Source organism: Pyrus communis, chromosome 12 (assembly GCF_041283825.1).
Source record: "Pyrus communis isolate YQ-2024b chromosome 12, ASM4128382v1, whole genome shotgun sequence".
In the NCBI taxonomy this organism is placed as follows: domain Eukaryota; kingdom Viridiplantae; phylum Streptophyta; class Magnoliopsida; order Rosales; family Rosaceae; genus Pyrus; species Pyrus communis.
The window spans coordinates 18,307,904-18,331,659 of NC_142576.1; the positions used below are offsets into that span (position 1 = coordinate 18,307,904).

Genomic DNA, 23,756 nt, shown 5'->3' on the forward strand with positions numbered 1-23,756 from the left:
ATAAATTAACCCCTAAACTATTTGAAATTAGCCAATTAACCCCTTTTTGGTAGATTTCATCCACTATTTCGTCAAATTCAAGGGCAAATTAGTTTTTTTATCAATTTACTTGTCAACTATAACTACCAATAAAATTATGACGTATGGACACAAAATAATGTTTAATGACAATGTGAAATGGTCCGTTATGTAAACATTGGTTTTTTTATATTTTCTTATTATACTATATGTTTTACATATCATTTTGTGTCCATGTGTTATAATTTTATTAGTTATCATTAACAAGTAAGAATTGATAATGAAATGACTAATTTGCTCTTGAATTTGATGAAATGGTGGATGGAATCTAACGACAAGGGGTTAATTGGCTGATTTTAAATAGTTTAGGTGATTAATTTACCAAAAAAATAGTTCAATGAGTCAATTTCAACTAAGATAATAGCTCAGGGGGTTAAACCGCAGTTACTCATTTTGTTTCTTGTAAAAAGTTGGAAAACAAATACTATTGTAAAATGAAAAGAGGCCCATTTAATTAAGCACAGGTAAATGTTTTTAATTTTCTGAGAAAGGCCCACTTTTCGTGGATAGTCTTTGTATCCTGATTTTCAGAAAAAAGTTCTCAAATACTTTTGTCATGAAAAACTCCTACCTAAAATCACAACTATTTTATCACTTTGGACATGAATGTTTTGTGTCATTTCATCTTTTCATGATGGTCAACAGTTGATTTTTATTTAAAGGTGAGGTAAACAAATGGTATCTTGTCCAGTTTCAAACTGTTCGTTCGTTAACGATATAATTAATTTGCTAAATGTTGTTTTTCATACTAATTTTTTTTGTTACCGAGTAAAATATTGCAGGAAACTAATCATGAATTGGGACTATGATCCTCTTCGGATCAGTCTTCTACGGATCTTGCGGACCAATTGGTCATATCCGTTGGTGCAAATCCAACGGCTGAAATTGGTTACACGTCAAATGAGTTGCCTTGGATATGGACATAGTCGCCTATAAGGCCACTGACAAGCAACATACCTCCAATTTCTCGAGCTAGTTTATCATGGTTTTTATCTCTAAACCTTTAATGATAAGCATTGCAATTTGTTTATTGATTTTTTGGTCGAATTGCAATTTGTTTCTTTGGTTTAAGCAGAAATTTGATTATATGGAGACTTTAATTAATCAACAGCAAGAGCAAGAATTTGCAGATATGGAAAGAGAGGAAGGAGAACACGAGATAGCAACAAAAACAGAGAAAGGAGGGAGACCACCTCGTTGTACTTGAAACTAATTAAAAAAAATTCAAAAGTTGGATTTGTACCAATACTTATGATCGATTGGTCTACAAGATCCGTCAGTATCTCAGTCCATGAACAGTAGGGCATGATACTAGGCCTGGCAAACGGGTCGTGTCTATAGTGTTCGTGTCGTTTTTGTGTAACACATGTTATCTTAATGGGTCATGTCGTGTCACACATGTTATCTTAACGGATCCTTAACAGGTTGGGTCACCTTACCCGTTTGTGTCGTGTCACACCCGTTATCTTAACGGATCCTTAACAAGTCGGGTCACTTTACCCAACGGGTAAAGTGACCCGACCCGCTATGACCTGTTAAGAAAAATGTATTTTTTTTCCTTAAATTTTCACATACCACACATTGCCACATAAATATTACTTCAAAACAGTAAAACACATTTGTTGTTTAAGTACTAGATTTACACTTGAAAATAAGAGCCTAATAAACAAACATCTATACACTACTAGTCTATTACAAAATATTAAATGTGCAAGGATATGCAAAATGAAAGAGTTTTTGTTTTCAAGGTTGTGAAACATTTCTCAAAAGTTTAAACCTTGCCAATGGAACTCAAAGCTTGCATATTATTCCTTTTACAAAATCCTCAATTTTCATCGATCATCATAACATAAGATTTTGTGGTGTCCACTAGTGTAAATATTTTAAATTGAATATCGAATTCATTCATTGTATTCATACATGGTCAAGGAGTGTACCTGTAAAAATCATCAAAATCGGAGTTAAAATAACCGTTAAATCGTGATTTTTTGTTGATAACCGTTGAAAAGTTTTGTCTCGTTACTTGATCTCTGAATGTCTATTTTTTGGGAGTTTTGGCATTTGCGATCTTGAAGCATATACAAACAACTTTGATGGTTGGATCATTGAAATTATTTAAGCAGAATGCGTATCCCATCAAAATGATAGATTCACTAACACTTAGAGTTTATTTATAATTTCATAATTTCATTAAGTATAACATAAGATTTTGTGGTATCCACTAGGGTAAATATTTTAAATTCAAGATCGAATTCATTCATTGTATTCATATAGGGTCAAGGAGTGTAACTGTAAAAAAATCATCAAAATTAGAGTTAAAATAACCGCTAAATTGTGATTTTCGTTGATAACCGTCGAAAAGTTTTGTCCCATTACTTGATCTCTAAATGTTTTTTTTTTGCAACTTTTGGCTTATGCGATCTTGAAGTATATACAAACATGTTTGACGGTTAGATCGTTGAAACTAGTTTCGTAGAATGTGTATCCCATCAAAACAATAGATTCACTAATACTTTAGAGTTTATTCATACTTTCATTAAGTATAACATAAGATTTTGCGGTATCCACTAGTGTAAATATTTTAATTGAAGATCAAGTTCATTCATTGTATTCATATAAGGTCAAGGAGTGTAGCCGTAAAAAATCATCAAAATCGGAGTTAAAATAACCGTTAAATCGTGATTTTTTATTGATAACCGTCGAAAAGTTTTGTCCCTTTATTTGATCTCTGAATGTTTGTTTTTGTGATTTTTAGTGTATGCGATCTCAAAGCATATACAAACAATTTTGATGGTTGGATCATTGAAATTAATTTCGTAGGATGCGTATCCCATCAAAACGATAGATTCACTAACACTTAAGAGTTTATTCATACTTTTATTAAGTATAACATAAAATTTTATAGTATCCACTAGTGTAAATATTTTAAATTGAAGATCGAGTTCATTCATTGTATTCACATAGGGTCAAGGAGTGTGGTTGTAAAAAATCATCAAAATCGGAGTTAAAATAACCGTTAAATTATGATTTTTCAATGATAACCGTTGAAAACTTTTCTCCCGTTACTTGATCTCAAAATGTTTGTTTTTTTTGCAATTTTTGGCGTATTCGATCTCAAATTATATACAAACATATTTGACGGTTGGATCATTGAAATTAATTTCGTAGAATGCGTATCTCATCAAAACGACAGATTCACTAACACTTAGAGTTTATTCATACTTTCATTAAGTATAACATAAGATTTTGTAGTATTCACTAGTGTAAATATTTTAAATTGAATATTGAATTCATTCATTGTATTCACATAGGGTCAAGAAGTGTAGCTATAAAAATCATCAAAATAAGAGTTAAAATAACGGTTAAATCGTGATTTTTCGTTGATAACCGTCGAAAAGTTTTCTCCTGTTACTTGATCTCAGAATGTTTGTTTTTTGCAATTTTTGGCGTATGCGATCTCGAAGTATATAAAAACATGTTTGACAGTTGGATCGTTGAAATTAGTTTCATAGAATGCGTATCCCATCAAAATAATAGATTCACTAATACTTAAGAGTTTATTCATACTTTCATTAAGTATAACATAAGATTTTGTGGTATCCACTAGTGTAAATATGTTAAATTGAAGATCGAGTTCATTCATTGTATTCATATAGGGTCAAGGAGTGTAGCTGTAAAAAAATCATCACAATCGGAGTTAAAATAACCGTTAAATCGGGATTTTTCTTTTTATAACTGTCGAAAAGTTTTGTCCCGTTACTTGATCTCAGAATGTTTGTTTTTTGCAATTTATGTGTATGCGATCTCGAAGTATATACAAACATGTTTGACGGTTGGATCATTGAAACTAGTTTCGTAGAATGCATATCCCATCAAAACAATAAATTCACTAACACTTTGAGTTTATTTATACTTTCATTAAGTATAACATAAGATTTTGTGGTATCCACTAGTGTAAATATTTTAAATTGAAAATCGAATTCAATCATTGTATTCATATAGGGTCAAGGAGTGTACCTGTAAAAAATCATCAAAATCGGAGTTAAAATAACCGTTAAATCGTGAATTTTTTTTTTATAACCGTCGAAAAGTTTTGTCCCGTTACTTGATCTCAGAATGTTTTTTTTTTCAATTTTTGGCGTATGCGATCTCGAAGTATATACAAACATGTTTGACGGTTGGATCATTGAAACTAGTTTCGTAGAATGTGTATCCCATCAAATTCAATGGTGTGTGTGTGTATATATATATATATTTATTAAGTAGATTTAAATCTATTTATTTTGTACGTATAATTGACCGGTACACGGAGTAGTACATCACGTGTCATTATAAAAATAGTGGGATATGTGTGATCAAAAGTTAATAACTTAAAAAAATAAAAATTCTCACCACTTCTATTAAAACACATGGTGTACTATTTCTGTTCCAGTTACAATGAAAAATTTCTCAAGAAAAAAAAGGAGAGACAGAGGTAAATGACGTACACGTGTCAGGAACACAGCTGTTGGATCTTATCCTAACAATAACAAGTGCACACTTGACCACGGTGGAAAAACCCACCTTACTAGTAGCAAGCAAAATTAAAAATACCACTAGGTCCCATATTTCCCTCTCTTTTTTGTTTCATTTTCAGCTTTTCTTATAATTTTCATTTTTCCCTCCCCTTTTCTTCAAAGGACGGCATGATGCATATTAATTATTATAGTTTTTAGGGGTATACAATTTAATTTAAAATTTAATATATATATATAATTATTATAGTTAATATTTTGGGGGTATAATTATTATAGTATATATAATTATTATAATTATATATATATATTTATTTATTTATAGTTATTATTATATTTTTGTAGGGTTATAAAATTATTAAATTAATATTCTACTTATCGTGTATCGTGTTACCCACGTGCACACCCGAACCAACCCGTTATCTTAACAGGTGCTTATCGGTTTACCCGATAACGACCCGATTTATTATCGTGTCGACCTGAACACCTGTTAATTTCGTGTCGTATCGTGTCGGGTTATCAGGTCGTGTTAGGAATTGCCAGGCCTACATGATACATGTACTACGTTAAAAAATTAAGATTTCCAGATTATGATAATAGTGGGAAGATCACCTTCATATTGTCATATTATGACAATTCGGAGTTTTCAACGAGTTAAAGGTGTGGATTATTACCCAACAAGTACACAACACTTGGAATGGGGGTCGAAAGCAACCATCGTACATTGTGCCGAACTTGCACCTTCCTATCATCCTTCTACTTGTTCCAGAGTGAAATATCGTTAGTTCTCATAAACATTCTAGGTGAGCTAGCTTGACCTGCTTTTGAGGTTCTGGACAATTTTTTTTCTTGTTACAATGATAGTTACTTATTTCTGTTGGTGCTTCATAAAAGTTATATAGGAACGCTCTACTCATATCAGTTATGTTGATATCTACCTAACATAAAAAATATGAAAGATGAAATTTCTAATGCTTTGCAAAACCATGATGTATTACAAACTTCGATGTTTTCCCCAGTTTGGTTTGATTTGTTTTTACATTTGTTTTAATATGGCTAGTTATTGTTGGGAGTAATTGGGGTCATAGAGAGACCCCTATAGGCCTAGAGGTGGCGGATGCCCCCACTTTTTTCTTTTTGGCACAAAAACTGTACAGTATTGCATCACAATGACCAACCCTAAATAAAACACAATTAAATCCTATATGTTAATTGGTATTAAGGGAAATGCTAAGAAGACTCTTTTAAAAGTAGATCTCTTCAAGGATAATGCGCCACGTCAAGTTTTTAGCATAAAATCCATACCAACATTATAAAATATTATGCAAAAAACATGAGGTATTGACATTGTGTCAAAAACATGAGGTGGTGCAAAGTCCGCAAAGAGTTCACGGAGAGTCTCCCTAACATTTCTCTTGGTATCAATATGATAGAACTGAAACATATATTCTCCCATGCTCTTATATTGAAGTGAATTGATTGCACTGCATTGCATTGCATTTCTGGGTATGGATATTAACTAACATACTGGAAGGTATTCTGGGAAGCTTGTAATTACTAACTCATCATAACTGGATTACTTAAGAGTAGGTCCTAATTATCAAACTACTTATGCAGCTACCACCAGCTCCACCACCGCCACCATTTCCAGAAGGCTATGTTCCCACTCCAACTGCAAAAGCTGAGAATGGCACTGAAACCCAATAGACTGGAGAGACACAAAACCTTCAGTGATCAAGGCCCAGCTAAAAGAATGAAATTTTAGAGCCCAACTGCCATATTACTCAAGCTCGTCCAACTCCTCCGATTCTTGTCCTTTTTCAATGGTTCAATATTGTGTTAAGTATAAGTAGCAAGTTTGTAGCAAAAACCAGCACTTATTCAACAAATGTTTAAAGTTCCAGAATTGGATTGATATCTCCTTGATCAAGCAGTAGTTCATGTCCACATGTTATTTGTCGAAATTTATCATCCATAATAGTTGAGTTTTACACAACCACTTGTCATTACCTGTGGCTACAACCCTCAAGTTCAACACGGACTCAGCTGCTCCTACAGTATTGGCTAACCACACAGATCCCTTAGGCCTCCTCCAACCCTGGGCTAAAACCCAAATTTCCCCTTCCCTCCCCCACCCCCCCTCCCCAAAAAAAAAAAAAAAAAAAAAAAAAATCCAACCCAACCCAAGTCCTAAACCAAACCTAAAACCTAAAACTCAAAAAAATACCGGACTGTTTTTAGGCCAGAAATTGAAGTGGAGCCCACGGATGAGAGTGAAAAGTGGGTTGTGAAGCCCAGACTCCCCACCCCCACTCGCCCAACGCGTTGCACGCACCAGGCCAGATCCTAGCGGGAGCCCACCCACGTGGGCGTGACCCCCCGCGTGGCAAACGCCAATGTAGCCCAATGACTAAAATAATTCAAAAAAAATTATTTAACTCAAAATTCACCAAAAAACTTTATAAATACGTATGTATTTGTTCAAACATCCACACAAAACTCACTTTTCTCCTACAATTCTTCCAATTTTTCTTTCTACCCTTTCTTCTCATTTCTAAATTTTTCAAGATGGCAAAAATACATGTTAGAGGTCGTAATTGGACCTTTGAGGAAGATATTGCTTTATATTTGGCATGGGTTTCTATTAATTAGCGAAGATGGTGTTGTCGGCACGAACCAAAATAAAAGGTTTTTTGGGGAAAAATCATTGATAAGTTCCATGAAAGCTCCAACGCCAACCGAAGGAAAGGTGGTGGTGTTTATGATCGGTGGAAGGTTATCAACAAAGCGTGCACTTTGTGGTAGGGAAGCTTGGAGAGAGTCACGGTTGGCATGGCTAGTGGAAGGAGCTCCTCAAAAATTGTGAGTTTCTTTGTTGATATTTTATTTTTCATGTACATAATAGTATCTTTCAACTAATTGTTTTTACGTAGTTGATGCATAGGGTGACAAAGCAATGGCAATTTACAAGACAAGAACTACACCAAAAAATCAAGCTTCTAAGTTCCATCATGCTTGGAACGTCCTCAAGGATTGTTCGAGGTGGGGAACCGATGCGAACCAACAATGGGGAATATTATTTCATAGTGAAGCCCCACCCCAAATGATGTCAATGAAGGTGTGAATGAAAGTGTCAAACAATGACCCCAACTTCTTCTTTTGCAAGGCCCTCGGGAAGAGACAAGCAAAGGAAGTAAAGAGAAAAGGGAAGTCCCAAGATCCCATAAGGGAACAAATTGCTATCGGATTTGCAAGATTGACCGAAAGCCATAACTCTCATGAGAAGGAAGCGGCCTGATTGCGTGTGGCTCTAACGCAGCTAGGGGATAGGGAGCAAGAGAGGTTCGAAATAAATTTCATGATGGAGGACCTCAACAAATACACTACAGAGAGGAATAAGTACTTACTTGGTAAGCAACAGGAAATTGTGCAAAGGCATGCCATAAGGAGTATATTTCAAGATGATAATTCATCTCAAGGCTATATCCCAAGTCCACCACCAAATCAAGATAGTGGATATCATTATTAAGTTTATGTAGTTTATGAATTTTCGATTGTATTAAGTTTAGGTAGGTTATTAATTATCGTTTTTTTTTTTAAGTTTATGTGGTTTAATTGTCCTTTGTATTAAGTTTATGTGCTTTTATTAAATGTTGTATTAAGTTTATAACTTATTAATTATTGTTTATATTAATCTAAATGGCTTCAATAATTATTGTACTTATTGTCAGTTGTGTCTACAGAGCACCCATTAATTATTGTACAATATATGCCTTCAATAATTCAAACGACCTTCAATAATTTGGACAACGTTCTAGTGAAAAGACTTGTCACAAGAAGACAATTCAATTTATTACTAGAAATACCAACATAGTACATGCAAAATTATTACATAACATAACACATTATTACACTTAAGATCATCCATCATCAACGTTCGCCTTCTCGGCACCATACATGCTCAACCAAATCCTTGCGGAGTGTGTCATGACCTTGAGGAGCTTGAGTTCTATTTAAGCGTCTCATATACTCACTCAATGTGACCTTATCCTGTCGGGTCTCATATGTGGTTGCAGCAAGATATTCAACATCTCTTACCATAGATCTCGCATGTGTTGGTTGGTCATCATCCACATCTTCGTCTGAATCTTCTTCAATTTCGATGTACTCATCTTCCATAATCATGTTGCACAAAATTATGCACGTCATCATGATTGAATGGAGGTCTTCAGTATGCCAAAGTTATGAAGGCCCTCTAACAATGGGCCATCGAGCTTGTAAGATCCTGAAGACTCTCTCCACATCCTTCTTGTAAGACTTTTACCTCAATAAAAATAATTTGTTCTTTGCATTATCGAGATGGGAAATTTTTTTGACAAAGGTAGACCAACTAGGATAAATACCATCAGTTAGGTAGTAACCTAGCTCATACCTATTACCATTAACCTTGTACCTCTATTTTGGTGCCCATCCATTGACAACTTCATCAAACAGAGGAGAAGACCAAAGAATATTGATATCGTTGTTTGATCCAAGAGCGCCGAAGAATGCATGCTAGATCTATGTGTAGTAAGATGCCACAACCTCGAGCACGATGGTTGGCTTGTTGTGATAGTCCTTGAATTGGTCGGCCCAAGCAGTAGGACAATTCTTCCACTCCCAATTCATACAATTGAGATTTCTTATCATGTCAGGGAAGCCACTTTTATCTTCCTTGCTTATAAGCCGCTTTAAGTCTTCACGATTTGGCTTGTGGAGGTATGTAGCTCCATATATGGCTTCAATTGCCTTACAAAAGTGCTTCAGGTTCTCAATAGTAGTACTCTCTGCAAGTCGGCAATACTCATCAGTTGAGTCTGCAGAGTACCCATTAGCTAGCATTCGAAATGCAGATGTTAGCTTCTGATGAGGTGATAGGTTTTGTCGGCCTACGACATCTATCTTTCTTGCAAAATAGTGATCATGATGGACAACTGCATTCAAGATGCTTTCAAAAAGCTCAATCCTCATCTAAAACCACCTTAAAAAATCATGAGAAGAATACCTCGGACGTTCGATGAAATAATCTTTCATCATCCGGTCATGACACTCTTCTCTATCACGCTGCACAAATGAACACCCCGTGACAGAACCACGATGGCTAGATTTAGCATGGTGCTGATACTACATAAGCAAGTTTGCAAATTCAGCTTCTTCTGCGTTCATTTCTGCATTGGCATTTGCACAACTTGCTTGGTATTGTGTCATCCGCATTGCTAAGCTACACCTTCTCCTATCACCCATTGATGAGATATTGATGATTTTTATGAAACAAAAACACTTTAAAAGTTGAAAGATTGGTGAATATAGAGGATGACTAAAGGTATGAATGTTGTGTGATAGTTAGATATTCAGCACAGGCTTATATAGAAGATGGTTGAAGGTTTGAGTTTCATGTGTGTAGGTTTGTGTTTCATGCGTTTCATGTGTTTTGTATGTATTTGGTATGTGTTTCGTGTGTGTCATCTGTTTCACATGTGTTATGTGTCTGCTTCATCTCTATCATGTGTTTTGTATGTCCTTCACATGTGTGTGTGCTTCACATGTGTTTTGTATGTCCTTAACATGTGTTTTGTATGTGTTCCACATGTGTTCTGTGTGTCTTGTGCATTTCATGTATTTTGTATTTATACATCTCTATCATGATTTTCATATTCATCATAGTGTTTCATGAGTTTCATGTATCGATTTAGTGATTTTTCAATATTTATCGGATTTTAAATATTTTTAGATTAAAATGTTCATAAAATTAATTTATGATAGTCTACATAATTTTATTTGAAAAAAAAAAAATGGATTTAAGAAAAAAATTAGCCCAAATTCATTCTTTAATAATTTGGGGCTAAAATTTTAAGCCATAAGGGTTGGAGCAGAAAAGTTGTTTCTAGGCTAAAAATTTTAGGTTTAGGTCAAGGGTTGGAGACGGCCTTAACAACATAGATCTGGGCATTGTCTCATAAAGAGGCTCGGTGAAATAGACATGTCTGTGAAGATGAGGACTACCTGCACCTGGATAGAAAGACCCTATGAAGATGCTCCTCGATCAGTTGATTATACGGTTCCAATGCTGTTTATTCAAATTGAAGATGTTGCCAGTTACTTCCATAGTGTTTTTTATCCACACTAAAGTGTTGGTGGGAAAAATAAAAATAAAAATCTCAAGGTCTTTGAGAGGTTTCGTGTAGAGTGAGAGTTTGCACATGGCAATTTTGTGTGTTGATTTGGAAGGCTTTGAGTGATGCATTCCCTTCTCTATTTATAGTAGCAATTTTCTCAGTACCCAAGTCATTATTTCACTTGTATTAGAATTCCTCAACCCATTCTGATTAGGTCTTGACCAATCCTAACTCCTGTAGGATTCTAAACCAAGCTCTTTAATTAATCATTCAGATTCAACCCTTAACTCTCGACATCTTTTCTGATTCGAAGCATCCTTAGCTTCTGAAAAGTCATTATTATACTAGGATTCGACCACTTCACCCTTATCCAGGCAGAACCATCTTCTGATAGGATTCAGCCGAGCTCTACTAGGCTAGGCCCAAGATGGGAATATTCCTGGTACTTCTTACTGGATCGAGAACAATCATGGACTCGGCCCAATATATTATTTTGGGTCCAAACAGTATGATTGCATCAACTGTAAGATTTGCAAAATCTAGACAAAATCTAGTAAAAATGTAACTTTGATCATGGAGTTGCAAAGGCGTGCAGGCATATTCCTCCCATTTCTGTTCCAAAATGTAGAAGCTCTCACACAAACCCAGAGTTAAAATAATATAATTCCAGTTAAACATTGTACCACCCTTTCTCAATTCCTATTCTTTTACTATTATACTTTATGAAGGAGTAGGGTTTCAATAATTAAATCGGAGTAGGATTCTCTCCTCTCCTATTCCCATCATCTTCCTTCCCCTCCTCTCACATATTTTTTTTGTCTTATTGTCTCAATAAAAAAAAATCAATATAAGATGTTGATGTGGCTAAACAGTAATCGTTCAAATAAGAGGGGAGGGAAGGGGAGAGAGATTAGGAGGGGAGAAAATCCTCCTCCAATTAAATATTCCCAATCAATACCATGTCCTTTCTTTCCCTTCTTCCTAGTATGTATCTTTTCAAACATGTTAATATCACTGCTGTCACTTGAACGATCATTTGATGGATGCATAATTCTATCAATTCGCTGTTTGGCAGCATTTATCTTTTCTTTCCTCCTCTTAATTGCCACACAACCATTAACAAAAGACGGAAGCATAGCAACCAATCCTACATCTTTCTCTAATATCTCTTTAGTAGAGTTTGCCGTCAGTGCAATCCCACCTGCGATGGCACATGTTCAACTAGAGCTTGTTGTCAGATTTGCAGAGCAAAACGAATCGTTTCAACGTGCAGGCAAAGCCGACGATCTCGTGAGGCGCGAGGAAAGAGAGGATGCAAAGCTGGACATAGGAGACGAACACCAGAGTAAGAGGAGAAAGAGATGGTTTTAGCTTAAGGGTAATTAAGTCTTTTTAACTTCAATTTTGATTAATTTTATAAAAATTAAAAAACAGAGGCTATATTTCATTAAATGTTTTCAAAATGGTTATATTTCCAAATTTCCCCTATTAGGTATTGTAAAATTGAGTGATCTATGAGATTAACAGAATTTCTAACTTTGGCCCTTTGATTTCAAAATCCATTAATTTAGGGGGGTGGGGGGGTGGGGGTTAGATCAATTTGGATTTCACAAGATTTTAAAAGACCTTTTAACTGTATTTTTAAGGATTCTTATGGATTTTGATTAAAGATTTGAAACGATTCTTATGGACTTTGATAAAAGATTTGAATGAATTTTGAGACTTTCTTGTCATTTTAAAATTTATTTTTAAATAAAAAAATGAGAGTAAACTTGAAAATAAATGAAGAACTATGCCCAATTCTCCCGTGTAACCCTTATCCTCCATGTCCATGGTCCTCCACGATAGAAAACATCCACCATAATCATTCACTCATGAAAGCGCATTCGGCTTTTGATTTTTTGAAAAGGTGATTCCTTTAGAGAGAGAAAGAGAGAGAGAGAGAATGGATGCTGCAAAGGTAGGAAAAATGGAGAAGTCCATCAACAAGTGCAAGTCAAACCCTTCAATTATTCACACCCCCTCTATCACCTTCTTCAAGTCCTATCTCCAAAGGTATCAACTTTGCTATCTTTGTATACGATTGTATACAATGGTTTATTGATTGTATATTGAGAGGATGGGGTGGGTGGATGAGACGCCCAAAGGAAGGAAGGATGAATTTTTCGAAGAAAAGGAGAGTGAGAAAGAAAGCTCAAGTTGCAGTGTGGGGGGATAGAGAAAGAAAGTGAGGGTTGAAAAAGAAATCCTAGGGGTGGAGGTAGGATTTTGTTATGCTTACAATCCTTCTCAAATCCTATAAAATCTCTTATTGAAGGAAATCCTTCAAAATCTATGAATTTTTGAATACCTATAGATTTGCATGAACTCTATAAAAATTCTTTAAAATTCTAGTTGACTACAATATGATTCTAATTTTTTTTTAAAATCCTTTAATTGATTACATCTGTATTTGAATAGACTCTTTTAAAATCTTATAAAATCCTAGTTGACTACGTCATGATTCTAAAGTCTTTTAAAATTCTTTAAAATCCTTATGTGACCACACCCCTTAGTGTTTGACTTTTATTACACATTTTAATGTGGTCTTTCTGTTGAAATTCTTTCAATAATTTTATTAGTGTGCAATTGTGACACACATAATAACATATTTCCAATACCTTTGTAATTACTTTCATAATTAAGTTTAATTTCCACAATACATATCTTTTATTTTCAATCATGATATAATTGCCACTTAATACTAGAGTCTAATGTTATTCCTCTTTCCTTGTGAACCATATTAAGTTTGATTCTCGCGAAAAACGAATTTGAACTATATTAATACTAACTCATTGTGAGATTTAGTCCATTCTCACCCGTTTAGTATAAATAATATTATATTCAGTGTTAGGTAGCATTGGAGAAAAATTGATTAAAAAGACGAAGTTTTAAACACAGGGCCAAGTGGTGGAAGGAGAAAGCCAGGGACAATTCCGTAATTTCGCTATCTTTCCCACCGGAAGGCCACAGCCACTATGAATCTATGATCATATCATGAAGGAATGCCGTCTGTCTGCTGGCTGGTGCCCAGAGTAACTCAAGTGATGATAGCAAAACTCTTCTACTTTCTGCTCATCTCCGCCGTCGCTCTACCGACCAAGGCGGAAGAGGGTTGCCATCAGCTACGGTCCACTGCACCGTTCAAGATCGCTCTGTTTGCCGACCTGCATTTCGGAGAGGACGCATGGACCCATTGGGGTCCACTCCAGGATGTGAAGTCTATCAAGGTCATGTCCTCTGTTCTCGACGATGAAACCCCAGGTGAAGTCATTCATTTTCTCTTTTCATTTCTCATGTGTTGACTTTTGTATATAGTTTTATATTTAGCTTCCATTTCTTTTGAGACTACTTTATCGAAGAATCGTGTAACACAATAAGTCGGTAATAATTTAGCATTTGACTCGTTATTTATAAAAGTTGAGTCTAAGACTTTCGGTTTACAAATGGAGAGGAATACCAGTAGACGACAGTGCTAGTATAAACTTGTTCAGGAAAACATGGAGAAAAATGATTTAAACTTGTGGGTGTGTGTTGGTGCTCTATTGTTATTAGAGCATGTCAACGATTGCTAATGATCCTTTTCATACTAATTGAGATTGATAATCAAAATCTTAACCTTAAATTTGAAGCATATTGTTGCCCTGTGACATGAAATTGGTATTTTGGAAATTGGAAAACAGTGTTAATGTTCAAAATTCGCATAATCTCGGCCTAGATTTTGGGCACTTTGTTTAGTTTAAACCAACCTAAAGAATGGGCGTTCATTAGGTTAAGTTAATGTTAATCAACATGCGAAAGGCTATCGTTTTCTGGTTTCCTACAGTTGAATTTGATGATACATATCATCAAGTATATTGTATATTATACAAGATCTTGGTCTGTTCTTTTCCTTTTCTTTGAACCAAATTTATGTTCTTTTTTATGTTTCACATTTCTAGTTGTGTTGAAGCTGGTAGAGTTTGAAATTTGTTATTTAATCTAGCCTGTAAACCTGCCTGTCTTACCATGTATTCCCGTTGCTGTGTCGTTATAGATTCTAAGGAATGAAAAGTAAATTGCAGATTTCGTTATCTATCTCGGAGATGTCATCACAGCCAACAATATAGCGATTAAAAATGCAAGCTTGTACTGGGATCAGGCAGTTTCTCCAACAAGAGCTAGGGGTGTTCCTTGGGCAAGTGTGTTTGGAAACCACGATGATGCAGCATTTGTGTGGCCAATTGAGTGGTTTTCATCCCCTGGAATTCCTGAAATTCGTTGCCACGTAGCCAATTCATCATGCTCAGGTGGATGAGAAGTTTTATCTATTATGTTGTTAATTTGATCAATACAGTGAGAAAAACATTTGGATACTAGTTAGTCTAACACAAGGCTGCCTGTTATGAAGGAGAAGAAGAGTGTCACTTTGAAGGCACACAACGTCTGGAGTTAATGAAAAATGAGATTGAGCGTAACACGCTATCATACTCTCGATATGGTCCTAAAGAACTTTGGCCTAGTATATCCAACTATGTCCTCCAACTTTTGTCGTCCGACAATCCCAAGTCACCTGTGGCATTATTGTACTTCCTAGATTCTGGTGGTGGTTCCTACCCAGAAATTATATCCAGTGCCCAAGCAGAATGGTTCCGCCAGAAAGCTCTAGAGATTAACCCTGATTCAAGGTAGAAAATTGTGGAAGGAACATCATTTTATCCTTTTTTTTCACCTTATTGACAAGAGGAACATGGCTTAGCATCTGATTTTTCCTGAGTGCAAGTATATATCTCATACCAGAATTTAGAATTTCGACTTTTTGTATTTTGTGCCTGTGCTGAAAGAGATTTACCTGACTGCTTGCCGAGATTTATTGTTCTTCTCTTATTTCTTGTCAATCAAAGACTCCTTATTTGGCAGGGTGCCGGAGATAATCTTTTGGCATATACCAAGTCGTGCTTATAAGAAGGCGGCTCCATGGTTCGGTATACACAAGCCTTGTGTGGGTTCAATTAACAAGGAGAGAGTAGCAACTCAAGAAGCTGAAATGGGTATCATGAAACTTTTGGTTGAAAGGCCTTCTGCCAAGGTGAGTTAGGTCAAATACTTATCCCTGTTAAAATTTGGCATGCATTCATGTAGGGCACATCCACCATCATTAGATTACATGTATAATGAAGTTATTAAATATTAACAAACATGAATGTTTAACCGTATCATAAGCTAGGTTTAGTCTTATGAACTTAAATATCAGAAGCTCATAAAGATTTTTTAAATTCAATATTTGCTAAACAAGCTTTGCAACTGCATTATATAAAATCAGGGGCTTCTCAGCCCATTGTGATTTGGTTGAATGCTCTGACTTTAACATTATACCTGAATGTGGGAACCACTTTAGTCACAGATTCTCCATGTTACTGACTTGATATAATTCATGAACATGTTTGGCTAAGTCTTTCCATACACGAGAGTTGTGTTATGTAAAAATTCCAGATGTTAGGTTGGATAGATGCACTGGCCCTAAAGCCTATAGTTTGAGTACCAAACAAGAAGCTAGATTGCTTCTTCCTCGCCACCGTTTGTCAAAGTCAATACCCATGGGGCTTGGAAACCTCTTACATCAGCGGTCATTGGAGTAAAATCAGATGCTAAACCATGTTCCTTATTCTTAACAAAGGCGGTGTCTTGATTGATGTTGAACATTCCCACCTTAACCAATCCTCTGGGGAAGTGGAAGCTGAGGCAATCTTTGTTGGCCTTAATTTAGTGAGTGATACTAGGGTTCTTAATTTGGTTGTGGAAACTGATTTGAAGTCGTGATTCATTTCATCTCTCGCAAGTCAATCAGGGGCCTTTGGAGAATTTTTCCAATCGTTGAAGCTATCTGGAGGAAAGCTGCATCTTTTAACCAAGTGTGATGGAATTCACCGTGAAGCAAATCAAGCAGCTCATGTGGCGGCATCATTGGGAATCAAGAGGGTGAGTTGTCAGTTGTCACCATTGGGCCTCAAGGCCACCTCCCTCTCTTTTGTTGGTTCTGTCTCGAGGTGGCTTGCCATGTCTACCTGTTTAAATCTGTTGTAGAAGGGAAGATGGAGCGTAATTCCTCTTCCCTTTTCTTTTGGTTGCCTTTTGGCATAGGTAGTTGATGTTAGCGATCTGTTGGTGTTGTCAGTGACTACACTGTGCATCACTAGCACTTTCTTTTCTATTGTATCTCCTCTCTGCTCTTTGCTTGACTATGTTTGCCAGATTTATGAAATATTTCCATTGACGAAAAAAAAAAAAGGTGGGGCGGTGAAGCATCAACATCTACATAAAATGGGTATAGCGGAGATGAGAATGCTTCATTGCATGTGTGGGCACACGAGAAAGGATAAGATTAGGAATGAGGATATCCGAGGTAAACTAGGAGTAGCCGAAATTGAAGGAAAGATGGGAGAAAATCGGTTAAGGTGGTTTGGACATGTGAAACAAAGGCCTACTGACGCTCCGGTTAGAAGATGCGATTACAGGATAGAGGTTAGGGATGAAGGGGTAGAGGAAGACCTAGGAACACTTTGGAAGAGACTCCAAGAAAATACTTGGAGTATTTGGATATAACGGAAGACGTAACATAGAACCGAGCGCAATGGCGTGCTAGGATTTATATAGCCGACCCCACTTAGTGGGAAAAGGCTTTGTTGTTGTTGTTGGTTGTTGTTATTGACCAAAAAAAAAAAGGTTTAGGTTGGATGTTCCAACCTTAACATCCTTCTGCAAATAGAGGAATATCGAAAGATAAAAATGAATACTGAAGAGTGGGCAGCCAACTGAAATGCTCCTATGTAGCATCCAACAGGTCAACTACATGTATTACTGTAGGGATTGGCGTTATGGAATGGACTAGTTGAGTGATCACTTAGGAAAATCGTTGTTTTAAACTAATTGACGGAGCTCAGGAATAAAAACCAATACACCCATTTCAGAGATGATGGGAGGGAGGGAGAGAGTTTAATTTCACAATCAGACTGCCAAACATCGTCAAATGATAACCAAGATACATTGACTGAGTGTACCACTGGTTGTGAAAAAAACGTGGCAAGCAACTTGCAGCCAAAGGTATTGGTGCTTAGGTTTAAATTTTCTGTTCAAATCCTAGTTGGTTCTTAGCAATTCTAGAGTCTACAGAACCATGGTTTGCTTTGTACTGACATTTTTGGTCGAACCATAACTTTCATCATAAGTTTTTGCATGCTGCTGGAGAAGGCAATATCCGTCTGTTCTCCAGTGACTTGCGCTGATTTATCTTTCTTGCTCGCCTTGTCTGATATATGTAAATGATAACTGTCTTTGCTTATTGTGTAAAATGCAGCAGTGCAACTATCGTAGCAACCAATTGATTTTCCTATCATGAGAAAACAGCGGAACAATTTAGGATAGTTCTATTCAGACACACACACACACACCCCTCTCAATTCTATGACAATTTCCTTTAGGAAATGAATATTCGTTAATAAGTTATTAGTGATAGAAGTATATCAAATTGATGATTCCTAAAGTTAATGTTCTGTACTATTCTGAATTTCCGACAAACTCAGTCGTGATCCTTCCAGTTGACAATCGTACATTGCAAAAGCATGAAACTTGCAATCTTCTTGCAGTCTTCCTGAAGTCAATGTTATGTTTCTTTCTCTGTCTTGTCTTAGTTTTGCCCCTTAAATTTTATTTATATGATACTCTATATGTTTCTATTTGTTCCCACCTTGAATTACTCTGTCTGAATCAAGTCACCGAAAACTTATAGAATGGCGAAACGTACTACAGGATACAGTCAGATGATAAACTTTTATGTCAAATTGATCTATTCATTTTCTTTGGGTTGTTGCAGGCAATATTTGTAGGACACAACCATGGATTAGACTGGTGTTGCCCCTACGAAAAACTGTGGCTATGTTTTGCTCGGCATACCGGTTATGGTGGGTACGGAAACTGGGACAGAGGAGCTAGAATTGTGGAAATCACCGAGCAGCCTTTCTCTGTTAAATCTTGGATAAGAATGGAGGATGGTAGTGTACATAGTGAAGTTGTCTTGAGTCCTTGAAAACTAATCCCTTTTAATTTAAGTGCTACTACCAATAGAAAGAGTAAAAATCTTGAAAAAAAATAATACATGTATATTTACGAAAACCATATTTGTATGTCTCTGTGTATAAACTGTATTCATCTTTTTTTTTTGTTTATATATATATATATATATATATATATATATATATTTCAGTGCTTCAATTCAAGTGTATTATTTTACCTTTATGTTTTCCATTTTGAGTAAAAAAAAACCCATTTTGTATTAAGGGTAATGCTAGGGAGGCTAATTGGTAGATCATATATTGTAAACCAAATGACATGAAAGTTTATAATTAGATTATTACTGAGAGATTAAAAAAATCCACCAAAAAAAATTAAATTGGGCTTCATTCCAAGAAAAACCCATTGATGCCTAAAGTCCAAATATCAAGTAAATAAAGTCCAAATATGGATTAAAGCCCTTTTCTGATATAAAAAAAATAGTAAGTGGATGAAAAAAAAAAGGGAGCAAGTTGCTCCACGTTGGAAAGAAAACTGAAATGGGAGTTTTCTCTTCCTATCTCTTAAAAATGCAACAGATAGTGGAGGTGGTTCCAATTCCACTACCCACACCCATTTTCCTTCATCCAAACTGTCAAGTAAAAGTCTATAAAAGACTTGTCTCTGTCGAGAAAGGAAGGGGGGGGGGGGGGGGGGGGGATTGGAAAACTAACCAAAAATCCAAGAAAACTTTTCTTTTAATCATCAGGATAGAATTTTGCAAAAATGCCAATCCTGGCCTTCACACATATAGACAAGATTGCTTAAGCAATACTCACAGCAAAATTCACATGACTTCACCAAAGAATACATCCAAAAGAAGAGAGAAGAAGACTGACACTTTCAGATTACATTGGAATACAAAAACTAAGGTGGCAAATATTGCAGCAACTAAGACAACATGGATTCACATGACCTTCATTAAAGCAAAGACAAGTCAGCTAGATTCCAGAAACAGTGCTGACAGCTTTCAGAAATAGTGTGCTGTCACTACTCAAAAAGTTGTAAATAGATAAAAAATTATTTTGTTGTTTAAGGAATTAGGTTTTGTATATAAGGGAGTTTTTTATTCCATGCAGAACATACCTCTATCTTAACACCTCACAACTTCTCAATACCTTTCAACATCTCACACCCTACTCTCACCATTTTCATACTCTCAAGTAGCCATAGTCTTCATAGCATCCTTGTAAACACTTTCTTGTAAACAATTATCCTTGTAAACATTTTATATATCAATAAAAGTTCAAGTCATATTCAAGCAATCTCCAAGTCTTAAGTAAGTTTTCTTTTCTTTATTTAGTGTGTTTGTTTAATTAAGACTTCTAGTCCAAAATAAGGAAACACTATTTCTGTATTGCAGAAGGTGCTCGTCAGCCATGTCTGTTCTTCTCCTCTACCACAACCCATATTTGGGTGGTCCTTAGAGGTTTTTATAGCCACTTTTCTGAGCTTTGGGGTGGTCCTAAGACCACCTTGGTCCCTTAATAGATATGACTCTGGTTCCACCAAAAGCTTTTTGTGCTAGGCATTCGAAAGAGAAGGAAAAATGAAGATTGTAAAGTCTGCAAAAGAAAGCTATAGCAGGGAATAAAAAAAATAAAGGAAGTTGTCTTCTAAGTTGCTAGAAGATTTGATGCAAACACAAAGAAAAGATGAGATGAAGACAAAATGATAGAAGCTACAAGTCAAAAGTAAAGGAAATAAATAAGTTTTCATTAAGGAAAACTTTGTATAGTACTCTAGATGACGATACTGTAGCAGCTTTGATGTTCTGGCTTCTCAGCTTTAGTAGCCGTTCTTCCTTCTTATTCCACTAAAAACCTTGCTATTAAATGGTGAGTTGATTCCAAAGTAGTGGAGGATTTCAATAAAAGACAAAATTGGGCAAGTATGCTTGCAGGGAAGTCAAAGTCCCCTGATCCTTTCATGTGGTTAAACGAGCAAACTCAAAGGAAAGACAAGTCAAACAAGTCTTTTTCACAATGAAAGAAGGTCCAGCTTTCATGCTTTCAAAGTCCTATTTCAAATAGGATTGAATTCCTACGAAACCTATTAGAGAAGGAAAGTGCAAAGGAAGAGGAAAAGTAGAATACCTCTCACGTGAGTTTATCACAAGCATGGTCTCCATCAAGTTAAAGTTAAACATGGAGCAAGAAATGATACCAAGCCAAAGATACAGTACTGAGCCAAAGTCAAATGCCAAAAAAATTAGTGGATTAATTTCACTTAGGAGCTCAAACGACACAAAGCAGCGCTCCAAATTTAAAGGGCACGAAGCCGAAGAAAAGTCTCAAATCACATGAAGCCATATCAAATATCAAATGGCACAAAGCCGCTGTAAATGGCACAAAGCTGTTACAAATTTAAATGGCACAAAGCCGATACAAATGGCACGAAGCTGCGTTATGCTCTAATAGCACAAAGTCCTTGCCCGCAGGAGCTGAAACTGCATAAGGCATCAAATGCCCCAATGGCACAAAGTCCTTGCTCGCACGAGCTGAAACTGTATAAAGCACCAACCACTCCAATGGCTCAAAGTCCTCACCTGCACGAGCTTAAACTCCATAAGGCATCAAATGCTCCTCGTCTGCATGAGCTAAAAGTGTGTAAGGCATCAAATGCTCCAATGGCTCAAAGTCCTCGCCTGCACGAGCTAAAACAAACTGCATAAGACATCAAATGCTCCTGGCACAAAGTCATTGCCCGCATGAGCTAAAACTGCACAAGGCATCAAATGCTCCTTGCCTACATGAGCTGAAACTGCACAAGGCATCAAACCCCAACAAATACATAACGAACTACGAGTGACTTGATCCCTCATCGAGGGTATGCAGGCGATCTAGGGCTTCACCTAGGTGCAGTCACAAAATCAAATAAACACCCAAATCCCTAAGTTACGATTTATTCATATTGGAATCAAGGGTTTTTTCCCTTTAACAAAGGATTGTAATTAATAGACGCATAGTCTAGAATGGGTCGAACTCAAATTAATAAAACCCTTCTTGGAAAAATGAATGAGGGTGAAATTATGTTGAGTGAATTATTTGTTTACATATTGTGTACAATTTTTCTCAACAATTACTTAATTGTTGATTAACATGCTTATTTTTTTTATTAATGACTTATCATTTAGTTTAAATTTATTCTACAAATTTAGTCTACATAGTATTACTCTTGTATTAAACCAAAGAATTAGTGGACCACTTGCATAATTGGTTCACATTTACAAAATATTTAAACCCAATTAGCCAAAAGTTTAATTAGAAAACAACATAAAATGGATAAAGAAAAAGTAGCTTAAATATATTGTTGGTTCTCTTACTTCTTTTCTGTCCCTTAAGCTGAAAGCATAAAGCAAAGGCTTAGGATCTCTTTCACCAAGGTCATCGGATTAAGTGATCTGGGTCTTCTAAATTTCATCCAACCGTAAAAAATTATCACAACTTTTAAGGGGTCAAAACAGGTGAGCCGTTGGATAAAATTTTGAAGGCCCAGATGACACACCCCGACCCGGAAAGTCCACTAGGATTTCAAATCGAGCTGTGCTGGCCGACACCTGGAAGGTGACGAAGCCATAGAATGTGATAATGTGTAAAATGTGAATAAATTTAAACTTGAAAATGCCTATATACACAAATATGCGGTGAGCAAGTAAGGACCAATTTTACGTGCGATACAGAGCATAAGTAAGCACAGTAAGGTAAGATAATGATTATACCATCATAAGGAGCCACCTGAACTGGGAGTGCCACAAGTCCTTGTCGATATGGAACTTAGTTATTAGAACCTGGAGGGGTGCAAAAATAGAAAGAGTGAGTGGTCAAAACAAAGATTTTCAAAATCATTTCCATTATCAAAGGTAGTAACCCCTCGCCGTAAGACTTGTATAGTTTCCAACAAATCACACTACGTAAAAGTATGAAATCAAAGGTATACTAATAGTAAACCCGGAAATATACCACTATCCAGCATCTCATTAGCAATACAAATAATCACGTGCTTAATAAACCATACTAGCTTGCAAGTCAGAATCACCTATGGTGACCTGTACAACTGTACACATATCACATCAATCAATACTAGCACATAAGTCGGAGTCACCTATAGTGACCTGTACGGCTTATCCATATCTCATCACATATCTCATCATTCATGGCTAGCATATAAGTCGGAGTCACCTATAGTGACCTGTACGACTTATCCATTTCTCATCACATATCTAATCATGCATAGCTAGAATATAAGTCGGAGTCACCTATAGTGACCTGTACGACTTATCCATATTTCATCACATGTCTCATCATTCATGGCTAGTATACAAGTCGAAGTCACCTATAGTGACCTGTACGACTGATGCAAAAATTACTTGACACTCAAATTAAACCCTCGTTTGACAATTGTAGTAGAATGGATAAGTGAGGGATCGTTCTAGACCGGGGATTAGGAGGGCTTGCTAAAACCTTCTAAATTGACTTAAAAACATAAAAACACAATATAAAACACTATTTAATGCTCGAAGAAAGCAAAACTAAAAATAAGAAAGATTAAGACTAAGACTTCAACAAAATAGGGGGGAATTGGATTTGGACGAATTTAAACTAAAATGAATACTTGGAAACAAAACAAATTGTAAATATGGATTTGGCGGAAATGAATGGATGGGAAGCTAGCTAAGGGTTCTTTCTCTACACATGATATTTATGCATATGAATCAATTTCCAGTTATTCCTTCATTGAATTATGAACGACAATGCCCCAAATTAACCGTGACATCACTAGTTAACCCTCAGATTTTCCTTATATTATTGGATTGGATGGCATCATTCGACAACCCAAAACATTCTCAAAAGTTCCCTACATGTCATCATAATAGAGATACAAT

At 36.0% G+C, this 23,756-nt stretch overlaps 2 protein-coding genes across 3 annotated transcripts; one reads left to right on the plus strand and one right to left on the minus strand.

Moving 5' to 3' along the window:
* Positions 1 to 9,152: 9,152 nt before the first annotated feature.
* On the minus strand, positions 9,153 to 9,602 carry LOC137744471 (uncharacterized). Its single transcript, XM_068484275.2, has one exon. The coding sequence runs from the start codon at positions 9,600 to 9,602 to the stop codon at positions 9,153 to 9,155; it is 450 nt and encodes a 149-aa protein (XP_068340376.2).
* Positions 9,603 to 13,668: 4,066 nt separating this feature from the next.
* Positions 13,669 to 18,975, plus strand: PAP16 (purple acid phosphatase 16). Of its 2 annotated transcripts, none has more exons than XM_088680697.1 (5): positions 13,669 to 14,050; positions 14,851 to 15,075; positions 15,177 to 15,453; positions 15,686 to 15,863; positions 18,636 to 18,774. In XM_088680697.1, exons 1-4 carry the CDS (start codon positions 13,792 to 13,794, stop codon positions 15,861 to 15,863), a joined length of 939 nt encoding a protein of 312 aa, XP_088536823.1. In that variant the 5' UTR covers positions 13,669 to 13,791; the 3' UTR covers positions 18,636 to 18,774. The 2 variants fall into 2 exon arrangements, with proteins under 2 accessions (XP_088536823.1, XP_068342169.1); XM_068486068.2 differs by having other exon boundaries at positions 13,670 to 14,050; positions 15,686 to 15,854; positions 18,636 to 18,975.
* The last annotated feature ends 4,781 nt before the right edge of the window (positions 18,976 to 23,756 follow it).